Source organism: Saprolegnia diclina (assembly GCF_000281045.1).
Source record: "Saprolegnia diclina VS20 unplaced genomic scaffold supercont1.67, whole genome shotgun sequence".
In the NCBI taxonomy this organism is placed as follows: Eukaryota; Oomycota; class Saprolegniomycetes; order Saprolegniales; family Saprolegniaceae; genus Saprolegnia; species Saprolegnia diclina.
Window position 1 is genome coordinate 109561 of NW_008246134.1, and position 13393 is coordinate 122953.

The 13393-nt window shown below is 59.7% G+C and overlaps 6 protein-coding genes across 6 annotated transcripts; 1 reads left to right on the forward strand and 5 right to left on the reverse strand.

Moving 5' to 3' along the window:
* Window positions 1–424: 424 nt before the first annotated feature.
* On the reverse strand, window positions 425–1385 carry SDRG_14107 (hypothetical protein). Its single transcript, XM_008620214.1, has one exon. It carries the CDS (start codon window positions 1366–1368, stop codon window positions 502–504), a length of 867 nt encoding a protein of 288 aa, XP_008618436.1. The 5' UTR covers window positions 1369–1385; the 3' UTR covers window positions 425–501.
* A 196-nt stretch (window positions 1386–1581) lies between these two features.
* On the reverse strand, window positions 1582–2534 carry SDRG_14108 (hypothetical protein; the record flags this gene model as incomplete). Its single annotated transcript, XM_008620215.1, has 2 exons — window positions 1582–2408; window positions 2435–2534. 2 exons carry the CDS (start codon window positions 2532–2534, stop codon window positions 1582–1584), a joined length of 927 nt encoding a protein of 308 aa, XP_008618437.1.
* A 974-nt stretch (window positions 2535–3508) lies between these two features.
* On the reverse strand, window positions 3509–4993 carry SDRG_14109 (hypothetical protein; the record flags this gene model as incomplete). The annotated part of the gene is made up of 2 exons (XM_008620216.1): window positions 3509–3979; window positions 4046–4993. 2 exons carry the CDS (start codon window positions 4991–4993, stop codon window positions 3509–3511), a joined length of 1419 nt encoding a protein of 472 aa, XP_008618438.1.
* Window positions 4994–5011: 18 nt separating this feature from the next.
* On the reverse strand, window positions 5012–6539 carry SDRG_14110 (hypothetical protein). The gene is made up of 5 exons (XM_008620217.1): window positions 6162–6539; window positions 5888–6119; window positions 5740–5841; window positions 5483–5694; window positions 5012–5433 (listed from the first exon to the last, which is right to left on the reverse strand). Exons 1-5 carry the CDS (start codon window positions 6483–6485, stop codon window positions 5104–5106), a joined length of 1200 nt encoding a protein of 399 aa, XP_008618439.1. The 5' UTR covers window positions 6486–6539; the 3' UTR covers window positions 5012–5103.
* A 1441-nt stretch (window positions 6540–7980) lies between these two features.
* On the forward strand, window positions 7981–9191 carry SDRG_14111 (hypothetical protein). Its single transcript, XM_008620218.1, has one exon. The coding sequence runs from the start codon at window positions 8101–8103 to the stop codon at window positions 9112–9114; it is 1014 nt and encodes a 337-aa protein (XP_008618440.1). The 5' UTR covers window positions 7981–8100; the 3' UTR covers window positions 9115–9191.
* Window positions 9161–11839, reverse strand: SDRG_14112 (hypothetical protein). Its single transcript, XM_008620219.1, has 6 exons — window positions 11099–11839; window positions 10816–11056; window positions 10676–10774; window positions 9835–10624; window positions 9595–9782; window positions 9161–9540 (listed from the first exon to the last, which is right to left on the reverse strand). Exons 1-6 carry the CDS (start codon window positions 11185–11187, stop codon window positions 9229–9231), a joined length of 1719 nt encoding a protein of 572 aa, XP_008618441.1. The 5' UTR covers window positions 11188–11839; the 3' UTR covers window positions 9161–9228.
* Between the last annotated feature and the right edge of the window lie 1554 nt (window positions 11840–13393).

Sequence of the window (13393 nt, forward strand, 5' to 3'; positions counted from 1 at the left end):
TAATCGCTTAGAAAAAGCTTGATTCACGTGTGGCGTTGGCCAGAAGTCAGAAAGAGCGCGCCTGGACGACGCCAGTGACGATGGATGTGGACCAGTCCATCGGACGTGGTAGCGACCAGAATTCTCGATGAATCGATTCGAAATTGTGTCGAAATGCTTGGCGAATCGATCACTTTCTTCCGCATCCTTCCCCCTGGTTCCCGGTTCTTATTTTGCATTCTAAAATCTTGGTGGACTTCAAGTTGATGCAATGACAAGAGCTTTTTGGTCGAGATGGTGTGGCGCGAAGCTCGGCAGCGAGGCCCGAGCCGTTCGCCGCCTCACCCAATAAATTGAAGATACTGCTCTGCAAGGCGGTAAAATTTCGATCTATGGAGGCGGTGAGAAGGAGTTGGGCGACTGCTTCGTTAGCCTGGGATCTGCGCGGTGTGCCAACGTTGTCTGGACAAGTGCTTCATTAATTATAAGGGACGACCGTCAACGAAAGCGTAGGCAGCTAAATTACGACGGAGACGTCCGCGGCGCCGATGCTGGTGGTTGCGCATTGTTGGCCAGCGGCCGGTTTGGAGGCTGTGGGTTGGTCATCGCGTGCGTGGACACCCACGTAAAGTGCTGTGTTTCTTTCAGGAACTCCATGCGCACGCGCTTAAAGTGGCCGAGCGTCGCAGCCATGCACTCGTGCTCGTCGCTGGGCTCAGTTGTGTGCACGAGCTCGTCGCGGAGGTTCGCGATCACTGCATTCACGCTCATCAGAGCCCGCGAGATCATATCGAGCGACTTGATGGCGTGGTCCAACTGCTCTTCGTCTGTCTCGTCCGACCGCCGCCGTTTGAGGAGAGACGTCATGACCTCGGCCATCGAATAGTCGACGCTCGAGTGCGGTGCGCGACTGGTCGACGCCGGACGTGGCGCGGGCGTCGTCGTAGTTGGTCGCGGCGCCGGGGCTGCCACCGCTGACGGCAGCGGAGCATTTGACGGTTGATTGCATGGCGCCAACGGAGGCGCCTGCGCCCGCGGCCGAATCATCGGCGATGGCGCGTTGGAAAAGACGGGGATCGGCAGCAGTATCGGCGCCGGCGGCACGGGTCGGAACTGGTCGCTTTGCACGCTAACGGCGGCGGCAATGCGCGGCACCGGGTTGCGGCCGGCGTCGTCGCTCGGTCGCGGGCGATAGGCGACAACCTGCTGCTCGATGCCACGGTCGTTGTCGCGCAGCAGCTGAACGAGACAGTCCTTCGTGTTGTTCGAGTCCGGACCCCGCTTGATGAGCTTGAGCTTTCGCCGCGCGACCTCCTTCCGGAGGTTCTCGACCGTCACGCGCTCGTACGGCTCGCGGACCGTGTCCGCGGTGCTGCTGTCCCGGTCCATTCCAGTGCAAGGTGATTGGCGACTGGCGAGATCCAGCCCACTGAAATCGGCGCCCTTCCTGAGCGTGGATTGGTGCATTTTGAGCCATGGCTTTGAATTGGCCAATCCGAGTGCTCCACTTGAATCGCCCGAATGGTTTTTACTTTGCACTTTGGCGGTTCAAGCTTCTGCCAGCCCACCTCGCTCAGGACTTAGTACGAATCGATTAACAAGTTAGGCATAACGCGGCGTGGGGCGAGGTGCAACGTGCAGCCAGACACCGAGCTCTGGCTTTTGCACGATGCCAACGAGCTTGGGCTGGATCGGCGGTGCGTCCTTGGGGCGCGTCAGAACGCACTGCTGGAGGATCGATACGAGCATGCACGTCGACTCGAGCGTGGCAAAGCGCATGCCAACGCAGTTGCGCGGGCCGCCCGAAAAGGTCATGAAGCGATACGCCCGGTCCTTTGCACTCATTTGCTCGTCGTTGGCGTCCGTCGTCAGGTGGCACTCGGGCTTGAACTCGAGGACGTCGTTGCCCCAGTTGAGCCGCGACCAATTGATGCACCATATCGAGAGAAACACCGTCGTCTCGGCTGCGACCGTGTAGCCACCGATATCGAGATCGGTCTCGAGGTTACGCATCGTCGCGGGGAGCGGTGGAAAGAGGCGCAACGACTCGGTGAGCACGGCGTTGAGGTACGGCAGGTTCTGCAGCACCTCGTACTTGATCTTGCCATCTCGTCCGACGACCGCGTCGATCTCGGCGACCGCCTTGGCTTGGACGTCGGGGTACGCGGCGAGAAGGCACAGCGTGTAACCCATGCCCGTGCTCGTCGTGTCGTAGCCGCCGAAGAAGAACATGACCACGTTGTCAATGAGCATCTCGGGTGCGATCGGGTCCGTCTCGGACGCAGAGGCATCCAGCAACGCCTGGAGGAGGTCCGGGTGCGCGCCACCGGGATTTGCACCGCGCTCTGTGATGATTTTGTTGAGCGTATTGTGGACAATTGCCGCTTCTCGGTGGTACCGGCGGTTGGTCGCCGTCGGAAGCTCGCTGGCTGCAGCGGCGCCTCGAACGTCCGACGCGAGACTTCGCCGAGCAAAAAGCAAAAAGATTTGCCAATCGGATGCATGTTGTCGCGGAGCGCGTAGATGTCAACGCCAAACGCCGTGAGCGTGATCATGTCGAGCGCTGACAGCTGCATAACGTGGTGGACGTCGAGTTACGCGCCAGTGAGGAGCTTTGCCGTGGCTTCGGCGGCCACGCTGGCCATGGCCGGGAGCATCTCGGCGAGGTACTTCCAGTGGAACGCACGGGCGACGAGGCATCGATGCGCTTTCCATTCTGCGCGAGCGACGTCAAGGACTTGTCGCCGAGGAAGCTGCGCGAGTACGTGTCGAGGAGCGGCGTCGGCTTGCGGTAGCTCGATGCGCACGTGACCGCGCGCACGTGCTCAGCTTTGAGGACGCCAACGACCGGCATCGTCGCGAGCCTGCAGGAGACCAAGCCGTCGTCGTTGGCCGCGTCGACAAAGATACGCTCGCTGCCTTGAAGGGCACCAATGCATGGCGACGCCGAGGAAGGGCGTGTGGAGCATAGTGCGGAAATGCGAGGCCCGCGACAAACGGCATGTTGCGGCCAAAGCGGTTGTAGGTCCAGACAAGCGCTAGCGTGAAGAGGCAGGCGCCGGTCGACGCGCTCTCGATGAGGTCGGCCATCGGTGTGGTCGAAGCTCGGCAGCGCAGGACTGGCAGCTGTGATAAAGCTGGTGAATCCAGCCCAAATCTCTTCTTAGCGCGGATTGGCTGCATCTACACCAATCAGCACGCGCGAATCAGGACATGGACAAAACAATCGCATTTGATTGGCTGTTGCGATGCAAATCTTAAGATGGCTGCATCACGGTGCAGGCGGCCACGGGTTGTGATGGCCGGTTGCTGCCCTTACGACGCCTCGTTGATGGACGACGCGCTGGCTCCTCCAGATATACGTCGAGCTACTCCAAGGCAGGGCGCAACATGCAGCTCCAGCGACTCGAGGTGGTGCGCACACGACATCGACCTTGCCTTCGGTGGGCGAAAGCGAAAATGCCAACTCGAGGACATCCAAGATCATCATTTTTGAATGTAGCAAGCATCGACAACAATGGCGTCCACCTTACGCGCAAGGAGGCAATGGCGTGACACGGACCCAGACCCCGTGGGCCGGCACTTGTAGAATGCCCGAGATCTTGGGCGTGACCGGCGGTGCGTCCGACGGGCGCGTCAGCCAGCATCGACGCAGCATCGTAGCCAGCATGACAACGGCCTCAAGCATCGCAAAGCGCATGCCGACGCAGTTGCGCGGTCCGGCAGAGAAGGACATCATGCGAAAGGTGCGGTCGGAGCAAATCTCGTCGCTCGCTCCTTCAACGTGGCGCTCGGGCCGAAAGGCATCGGCGTCGTCGCCCCAGTTGAGGCGCGAACGGTTGATTTCCCAGATTGGCAAGTAGACTAACGTGCCCGCGGGGATCGTATGGCCGTCAAGGACCAGATCGGCCTCCAAGGTCCGGCTTGTCCCAGGTCCTGGAGGAAAGAGTCGCAATGCCTCGGTCATGACTGCGTATACGTATGGCAGGCGGCCGATCGACTCGTAGGTGATAGGTTCGTGGCGGCCAACGACGGCTTCGACCTCAGCCAGCGCTTACTCCTGCACGTCCGGGTGCGTCGAGAGGAGGTGCATGGCGTACGCCAGGGCAGTTGCGACTGTGTCAAAGCCCGCAAAGAGGAAGGTGAGGAGGTTGTCAGCCAGCGTCGCCGGCGTCACGACGCTGGATTCGTCGGCGGCCGCAGCGAGAAGTGATCCCAACAAGTCGTGCTTGGTCGTCGCAATATCCGACATGCGAGCGACAACGATCATCTCGAGCGTCGAGCGCAAGATGCGAGCTTCACGCTTGTACCGGCGGTTGGCCGGTGTCGGGAGATCGTACCATACACTCGCCGGGTGCAGAGTGTCGTCAAAGCCCCGGCGCTTGGCTTCGTTCAAAAGAAACTCAAAGGCGGACGTGACGCCATTCTTGCCATTGGCCAGCGCTTCGAAATCGTAGCCGAATGCGCACTGACCGATCGTATCGAGAGCCGCGAGCTTGAGTAGTGGCGCTACATCCACGGACGCACCGCTGCCTGTCTGCAGCGCGACGTCGACGAACGCCTCGGCGACTTCGACCATCGTCGGCACCATTTGCGCCAGGCTCTGCCAGTGAAAGGCCTTGGCAACGAGCCGCCGATGGCTTTTCCACTCGTGGCGCGATAGCAGCAGAAGCGACGCATCGCCGAGCAGCTTGCGCAAGTGATTCCCGAGAATCGGGACCATTTCGCGGTAGCTCGTCGCACACACCACCTGACGCACGTGGTCTGCTTTGAGCACCGAGACGGCGTTGGTCGTAAGGAGCCGGAACGACACCATGCCGTTGGCGTCCGCGGCGTCGGCGAAGAGGCGGTCGCAGCCATTGATCGAGCCGAGGAGCCCGGCGACACCCAAGAAAGGCTGGTGCAGAGACGCCGGAAACGGTACGCCGTGCAGGAATGGCTCGTTGCGGCCAAAGCGCCAGTAGATGTACGCGATGGCGGGCGCAGTGACGGCGACGGCGCTCTCAGCAAACATGTAAACGCTCCAAGCGCATCAAGAGCTATTGACGTTGATAGAGATTACAAGCGATGGCGAATATGCATTATGATTAACGTTATTGAAGCACAACGAGCTACTCGTTCAACTTAGACAATGTCCAAGTCGTAGAGACTCGACCGACGCAAGCGATCGAGTATTTCGTCCATGTGGGCTTCGTAGAGATGGCCAAGGAGCGTGAGCGGACTCACCGGCACGATGTCGGTGACGTCGACGCTTTGCAGCCAAGGCGACTGAATCCCGACGCACCCGGCCGCCGACGGCCACACGTGGATCGAGCCGAGGCGGAACACGTGCTTCAACACCGCGTCTTTGGTCGAGAAGACGTTGACGATGCGCGCGGGCGACGTATCGGGAAAGACATACGCAGCGGCGTGCGAAAAGTCATGGTGCGGCACAAACGCCGCAGCAAACATCATCTACACCCAAACGCTAAGATCTGAGAAATGAACTCGTCTACGAACGAACCGCTTGGTGGAGGTAGACGCGGTCCTCGGGCGCCACGGCTTCGTTGCCGCTCGCCAAGTGGTCCAGAAGGCTGGCAACGACGGCGCCGCCGAGCGAGTGGCCGACAACGGTCACCTTGCGCTGGGCAAAGAGCGCTGGCTTGGAGAGAAAGAGCTCGGCGAGGACGGCGCCGACTTGGTGGGCCTTGTTTTGCGCACTGTTCCACGGGTTCTCTACGTGATCGTGATGCAACCTGGCATGTTGGACTTGGAGCGTACTGGTGATCTGCGACGCCAAGCTGTCGATGGTCAAGACACGTCCGACGCAATCGATGATGTCGCCGACGTTGCCCGCTTCCCACTCGACAGCATAACATGCCGCTAGCACCGACAATCAAGATTTGTCGCTCTGACGTCATTGCGGTACCGTCCGACTGGCAAAAGACGTCCCAATTGGCCCGTGGGTTGCGGCCGTGGGACATGAAACCGTCGATCGTGACAACGATGTGCTCGGACGTTGCCACGTCACCGTGAAACGGCACGAGCTTGAGCCAGTTGACGCGGCGAACGGCGCGGTTCATGTCCATCCAGCTGTACGCCGAGTCGAGCGTTGCGTCCTTGAGCCCCGAGATGGCAGCGATCACGGGACTCGTCTTGTCCTACGCTAGCTGATGAATGGACATCATAGACGAGGAACCAACCTCGTCGCGCTCTGGCGACCGCGGTGTGCTGTCGAGGCGCAAGAGCGCGTTCACAAAGCCCAAGGCGCCGCCGACAACAGCGACTTTGACGTCGGACGACAGCGTCTGGTCAGTCGGCTGCACGTCGATTGCGTCGGCAATCATGTCGTCGAGCTCCAAGTGCACGAGCTGCGTCACGGCCTCGGCGGCGATCGGCAGCGTCTGGATGCGGTCCCATTCGTCCGTCGTGAGCCGGCCCTTGGCGATGAGGTCCATCGCGTCGTCATGAAGAAGCGCAGAAACCATTGTCAGCAAAATATAGAATGAGCCGAGCACGAGGTTCATGGGCCTCGCGCGTCGGACGGTGAATGCGGACCGTGACGCTCCACGACGCTCGTCTTTGTATCTGGTCCAAAAATAGGATGCGCGCCCAGGTTCAGAACTTCAAATTCGCATCTGAAGCGCGTCAACCTGCGATCGCAATGCACGGGCGCTATGCCCGCTACCTTGCTCGCGGGTATCTAAAATGTGTGTAGTCCCCTTGGAATCACGCACAGCGTCTCGTATAGTCGAATGAGCAGTACTGGTTGACAGTCATGAATGCCAAGTTCGCGCGGCTGGAGCACGTTCCGCGGAAATGCGAAGTCGCGCCCGCATGATCGGATCAGCTGCATGACGTCACAGCGCGCTGGAGCGTGATGGAAAGCGTCATGGATCCATCGTCCCGTGTCATCGTGTCCTCATGGAGCGTAAGCTGTCCCGTCAACTTCGCTCGAGAAAGGGAAACGGAATGCTGGTCAATCAGGAATGCACGTCACCCAGGACACGCGTCACGGGCCACTGGTCACACGGGCTCCTGACCGGTGTCCCTACATCGCCTCACGGTCGAGTCGACTGTGCTCGAGGTAACAGCGCCAGAAATACCCAGGACGAATTATCGACACTGCTTGATAATAGCGTACGTCCTTTGACCAAGCACTGCAAAAGATGGAGCTGAAACTCATGTTCCAAACGACTTCGCCGAAACTCAAAGGGTCGGTTTTAGGCTGGATTTTAGGGGTACTTCAGGAACTTTTGCCTGAAAAACATCTTTGTGGCATTCAGAGCCCTCACACTAACCCAGTAGAACCTCGCCAACTCCGGCAACAGAGCTAGAGCGAGCATACCGCTAGCGCAGTAGCCATTTCCGCGCCCGTCTTGACACTGTTGTGCAGAAAGAAGCGCAATTGAATGGTGGTCTATAACTCAACTGAAATTGCTATTGGCGTCGCTTCAGACGCACGTGTTCACGGTCGCAACGATGACCGAGCGCCCAGTTCACAATTTGGCATCGAAAAGAGCAGCAATCGCGAAGAAAGCCGACACGAGACAACGACTCAAGGCGTGGGTGTGACGAGGCCCCGTGAAACGTTGCTCAGGGTCACTTGACTGGCTTCCAGTCTGTCACTTGACGACCGTAACTAGATGCGCGGCGGTTACAGTAGGACCTTGGTCACTTGACAGCCGTGAATTCCATGGATCGCGTCACGCGAACGCCGAATGCAGCGGCTATCAGCCACAAAATTGGGATTGCTGTGTCGCGGCGATGACGGGGCTGGCCCACGGGCGCCGATTGGCGACGCCTTGAGATAGGTACCACGCCATGTGTGTCGTACGAGCGCCGCTTTGGGGCCGCTGCGAAGTCGGCTTCAAGCGGCAATACGCCATCTGGTTTTGCCAGCCAATCAAACGCAGCGGTTTCACTGTGTCATGATCTTGGCGCGATTTGGCGCCGGGAGGCCACGCCACGCCTAACCCTCCTTGCGGCTGTTTGTCCTTCGCACGTAGCTTCTCGAACCGTTGTAAACAGGACGGCGCTTGTTTCGGCCATCTACCAATCCCAGTGGGTCGGCTTCGGTCCGTGGAGCCCTCGGTTCATTCCTCATTTTTCCAGTAAACACACACCACAACACCACCGACCATGGCGCCGCAAGTGATTGACATTCGCGCCAAGCAAGCCGCGAGCGCGCCGGACCTCTGCCACGTCATTGCCGACGGACTCGCCGAGAAGGTGAGCCACGGCGACGAGAAGCCCGTGCGCCACGTGCCGTCGCTCGTGCTCTACGACGCGCACGGCCTCGAGATTTACGACCAAATCACGTACCTCGACGACTACTACCTCACGAACGCCGAGATCGACATCCTCGCGTCGTCCGCGGACGCGATGCTCGCCCACGTCAAGGACGGCGACATCCTCATCGAGCTCGGCGTCGGCTCCATGCGCAAGACGTCGCACGTTCTCGACGCCATCGTCCGCGCCGGAAAGCGCGACACGACCTACTACGCCGTCGACGTGAGCGAAGAGTCGCTGACGGAGGCGCTGGCGCCGCTCGTGTCGCAGTACCCGACGATCTCGTTCGTCGGGCTCTTTGGTACGTACGACGACTCGCTCGCATGGCTCCGGGACCACGCGCCCCGAGCCGCAGCCAAGACCTTTCTCTGGCTCGGCTCGACGATCGGAAACGTCGTGCGCACCGAAGCCGCGGCGTTCCTGCGGTCGATCCAAGAAACCGCAATGGTGACCGGCGACCACTTTATTGTGGGCATTGACCGCCGGAAGGAGGGCAGTACGGTCCAGGCCGCGTACAACGACCCGAGCGGCCTCCACCGCGAGTTTGTTCTCAACAGTCTCTCGCACATGAACCACCTCTTCAACGCACCAGTCTTTGACCGCTCCAAGTTTGAACACAAGTCGATTTACAACGACGTTGAGGGCCGCCACGAAGCCCACTTGCAGTCGCTGGAGGCCCAGACGATTCACGTGCTCGGAAAGACCATTGGCCTCGAGAAGAACGAGCTCATCCACGTTGCGTACTCGCACAAGTACTCGGAAGACGAGATGAAGCGCCTCGTGCAGAGCGCGGGCTTGCACTGGAACGACAAGTTTGCCGACTCGCAGCAACGGTACGACGTGCACCTCTTTAGCAAGGCGTAAACCGTTCGATTCCCAACAAATTCTACTATAAACAATAAACAAATTAGCTACCTGTATCCATCGACGAGAATGTGGACGCCACAATTTCATATTACATAGTCCTCGACGAGATCGCTAAGACCGAGAAGGGCGCGCTACTTGAAGCGGGCGGTCGCAGTAGGCATCACAGCGACCGAGGAGCGCGTGTTTCGTCTCCTCCAGCACGTACGATGGCCCATATTCAGAGAGGAACATGCCTTCGGGGTACTGCATGCTCGGCACGGCGGTTCCAAACACCGAGTAGTCGCATCGTAGTGGAAAGAACGCCGTGCGCGGCAACTCGTCGACGGCGGTTTGCACGTGGATGTGCTCGTTGTCGCGTGTCGGCCACCACAGGTACAAATCGACGTACGGTGTCCCGTGGTCGGGCGACGTCACGACCGGTGCCTACGCCGCAAAATCAGCTCGTTTTGGCGTTTGTCAAAGTGAACTTGGCTGTACGTGCGGTGCGTAGACCAGCGACGCTACTGGATGGTGTCGCGCCATGCACGCCGAGTGGACGCCCGTATGAAACAGAAAGTACCCGCGAGCCCACAGGAGCTCTTGTACATAGTCCCAGTCGACGTCAGCAGACACAGCAATGTCGACATCCGGTGTGTGCGCGAGCACGCGCCCATAGCGCCACGCACCTACGTCGCCACCAGCGCAATGGGTTCTCCGAACGCATCGTTGCACGCTCACCGAGCAGCGTGCCAAAATGCACAAAAGCAATGTAATACTCGGTCCGCAGCACCTCGAGGATGTCGTCCAAGAGCAAATGCAAGACCGCCGACCGACACGGACGCCCGCGCGGTGTTTCAAACAGTGTCGACTTGTCGGCGACGTCGCACGTCTGCGGTTGCATCGGGAGGCAATGACGCCACGGCGCGGCGTCACGAAGCGCGTTCATGGTCTCGAGGGGTGCGAGGTCGACAGTGTGCTGGGCCGCAACCGCTATCGCATCCTTTGACACGGCATGTACCAATCGATGGAAGCGCTCGGCGGCGGCGTCGTCTCGGGCGCAGCGCGGGAGGTTTGGCACCGTGTTCTTCGCAAAGATGCGCGTTGCATTCGGTGGCGCGCAGTAGGCTTCGCAGCTGACACTTGGGTACGTCGGCGACGGCGCCGTCGTATCGAAAAACGCTGATGGAAAGTGTGGCGTCGGGATCGATCCGGTGTAGAGCGGTCGACAGCGCAGCGGAAAGAGGGATTGATGCACATAATGCGTGGCGTCGCTGCCGCGCAACGTCACGTGACTCGTCGTTGTCAGCGTCCAGAGCGAGTTGTGGACCTCGAGATGTGTCCAGCGAAGGTACGGGATGCCGCTATCGGGCCCGACGACCGACGGCAAACTGCCGTCGCCGACGAGGGACGCCAGCGGATGGTGGGCGGCGATGCACGAAACGCGACCGCGCTGCGCATCGATGAACGTCGCCACGCCGCGGCGCCACAACAATGACGCACTCGCGCTGTCTGAAGCACTTGTTGCGACCTACTTGGCACAATGCTCATGAGAAAGCGGTTTGCCGGTCGGTTGTCGTACATCGACTTCGAGCACGCTGGGCGGTAGGGCCTCAAACTCCCACACGTGGCGCAGTGCTGGCCCTATAAGAAATGCAACGTGGTTCTGCCGATGCAGCGCCTGCCACGAGGTCAAGACGCGTCACAATGGAGGCTGCGTACGTCCACAGCGTCGAGCAAAAGGCGATGGCCGATGGCCGATCGGCATTTCTTGTCCGTAGCCGGGTGCGTGCGCAGCGACGCCGCATCGCCTACAAGGAGGCCGCACTCGTGCATTCGCAGCGGCAAGCAGTCCCTCCATGCCATCGACGGCGGCGCGTCCGAGTGCACCGCCACGTCAAAGAATGGGGCATCGGTCGAGCATGCAGCGGCAGTAGTAGGGTACCGCGCGAGAACTTCGCTCCTACGTGCAATGTAAGCGTCTCTCGACTGCGCCTGCTCGTACGTGATGGCTCGCTGGACCCGCACGTGCAGTAGACTCAGAAGCAGCAGCACGAGCACGCCGGCCAGCCGCCAGCGCTGACTTTTTCGCATCACCGAGAGTGTGTGTTGGTGAATGTATGTCGATGAGTCGCAAATGGATATGGCGCGCGGCTGCTCCAGTTTGGCCTTGCGCGACCCAAACACCTGCCATTGCTTTCTTGGGAGCGAGCGACGGCAGGTAATACACGGCCATCACTTGGGGCGCTCGGGCAATCCAAGTCGCGTTCCGTCGACGCTGGCCGGCTGTCCGTGCGCCGCGTCGCCGACGTATGCTCTGGCCTCAAGTCGTCCATTCCAGTGGTTTGGCTGATCTTGCACCTGTGGCTGGTGGCTTTGGGCTGGAGAACTCTACGTGAGCTGGTATTTCAGGAGGCGCGCTCGTTGCCAGCAAAGGGGCCAACAGCGGCAGATTGGCGAGGCTGTCGAGGCTCGACAGGGAAGTGCCACATCGAAAGTACTGGAGGTCTGGCTGGGCTTTGCGCGCAGCCTTGTCGCGACTTCTGATTGTTGACCATTCGCGTCGAGGCCGAGGTCGACGCTGAGGTCGAAAGAGGCGTAGCCCTCCAAATAGAGCCGTGCTTGGTCGTGAGGATCCAGTTGTCGCGCGGTTGGTGGTGCCGTACCGTGATGACTCTTGTGGCCGCAACCTCTTGGGCAGCGCCGGGCCGTCGTTTCCGTCGGGAATGTCAAAGCATCGGTGTCATGACCGGACGGCGTCGGGTCGTCGTTGCCGCCACTGTCGTGGCTGGATGTCTCGTAGCGGTCCCAACGTCGTAGCGTAAGTGCGAAAGCCAAGTAGAGCGGTGTCGGCAGTGGGGGGTATATGTTTGTTGCGAGTAGTAGTGCCGTAATCTCACAGCGTTGAATGGCGCGGGTGCCAATGTCGCAGCAAAGCGAAATTTGCGGCATGCTATCGAGACGATCGAGCTTGTGCTGCCGCCGCAATCGTCGTGTACGAGCGGGGCCTTGTCGCTGCTGCCGCTAGCGTCGTTTGTCGTGTTCGTGGCTTGGCGGCGTCGTTGGAGTAACCGATCCGTATCGAGTTGCCGCGGTCGTCGTCGCGGCCATTGTCGTGGACTGGCGGCGTCACGGTAGAGGGTTGATATGCTAGTTGTGATTGTGCAGATCCGTGCGGCTGCATTGGTTGTCGAGGCTAAGCAGTACTGGGTGGTTCGCTGCTGCTGTCGCGACCGACCGTTCGCGCTGGTGCCATGTCAGAGGAATGCAACATGGGCACCGCCGTTGTCATGGCGGAGCAATGCTGTGGCACCGCTTCTATTTGCAGAAATGTCATTCATATGTTGAAGATGTCTGCGGTTTCGAGGTGCCCCTATTTGTAGCCAAGGAAAGGACTGCAATCAAAATCGAAACTTGGCAGGCAGATGCCATGTCCAGCATTGGCTGGCCTGTGCCTGCATCTCCTCAGAGCTCTCATTCGACGCTACCCATACGTTGAAACAACTAGATAGCTACCTTCAGGTGTCCACTCTGGAGCACTTGGTCCATCGCGACGTGGAGCATCGCACACCACACCATGGCGCGCCGGCCGATCCATGGTGTGTCAGGTATCGCGCAATCCTCCGACGCGACCACGGGACACCTCGCAAGACGCCGTCAACTTTGCTTCGGAGCGGACACCAGTAAAGTAGTCTTATTGAAGTGGATGCTAGACTCTCATGCCCATAAACAGCAAAAGTGGCGACAACTTTGGCCAGTGCCGGGACAGTGCCTTCGGCGAATGATGTTGGTCATGGTTGCTTGCACGCACTTCATTGCGCACGAATCTGCTTACAAGATCATGCGAAACAGCGATACGTACACGAGCATGATGCTTATTGCGTCCATGACACATTGCACGGCAGTAGTTCCAACTGGTGCCAAGCACGGGTTGTTGCTGCAACTCCGTCGACGACGAATCCCAAACAAAAGTAATATGAAAAGATGTATATTTATGCATTTGTCAGCACTCATGGTGGACGTCAATATCCTACTCTCGGATGGTGTGCTTACGCGCGGAGGTTGCGGTAGGCAGGGATCGAACCCGCCGGTGTCGGCGAAGGAACCGAGGCGGCCGGCGTCGGCGACGGAACCGAGGCAGCGGGCGTAGGCACGTAGCTCGACGGGATAGTCGTGGCAGGAGACGACGGGAAGACACAGCCGTAGGCACCCGACGGGATCTTTTGGCAGATGGCGTCGACAGGCGCGACGCACTTGCCCGCATCCACGTAGCTCTTGAGCGCCTTGAGGCAGTCGGCGA

What these genes read in the sequence shown, in the direction of transcription:
- SDRG_14111 (XM_008620218.1), top strand. Translation starts at nt 8,101, where the DNA reads ATGGCGCCGCAAGTGATTGACATTCGCGCCAAGCAAGCCGCGAGCGCG.
- SDRG_14110 (XM_008620217.1), bottom strand. Translation starts at nt 6,485, where the DNA reads ATGAACCTCGTGCTCGGCTCATTCTATATTTTGCTGACAATGGTTTCT. An exon ending in CGTCTTTTGCCAGTCGGACG is followed by an intron (nt 5,842 to 5,887) that starts GTACCGCAATGA and finishes TGTCGGTGCTAG; the next exon opens with CGGCATGTTATGCTGTCGAG. An exon ending in CTTGGCGTCGCAGATCACCA is followed by an intron (nt 5,695 to 5,739) that starts GTACGCTCCAAG and finishes ACGATCACGTAG; the next exon opens with AGAACCCGTGGAACAGTGCG.
- SDRG_14112 (XM_008620219.1), bottom strand. Translation starts at nt 11,187, where the DNA reads ATGCGAAAAAGTCAGCGCTGGCGGCTGGCCGGCGTGCTCGTGCTGCTG. An exon ending in CGGGTCCAGCGAGCCATCAC is followed by an intron (nt 11,057 to 11,098) that starts GTACGAGCAGGC and finishes CATTGCACGTAG; the next exon opens with GAGCGAAGTTCTCGCGCGGT. An exon ending in CGCTGGTCTACGCACCGCAC is followed by an intron (nt 9,541 to 9,594) that starts GTACAGCCAAGT and finishes TTTGCGGCGTAG; the next exon opens with GCACCGGTCGTGACGTCGCC.
- SDRG_14107 (XM_008620214.1), bottom strand. Translation starts at nt 1,368, where the DNA reads ATGGACCGGGACAGCAGCACCGCGGACACGGTCCGCGAGCCGTACGAG.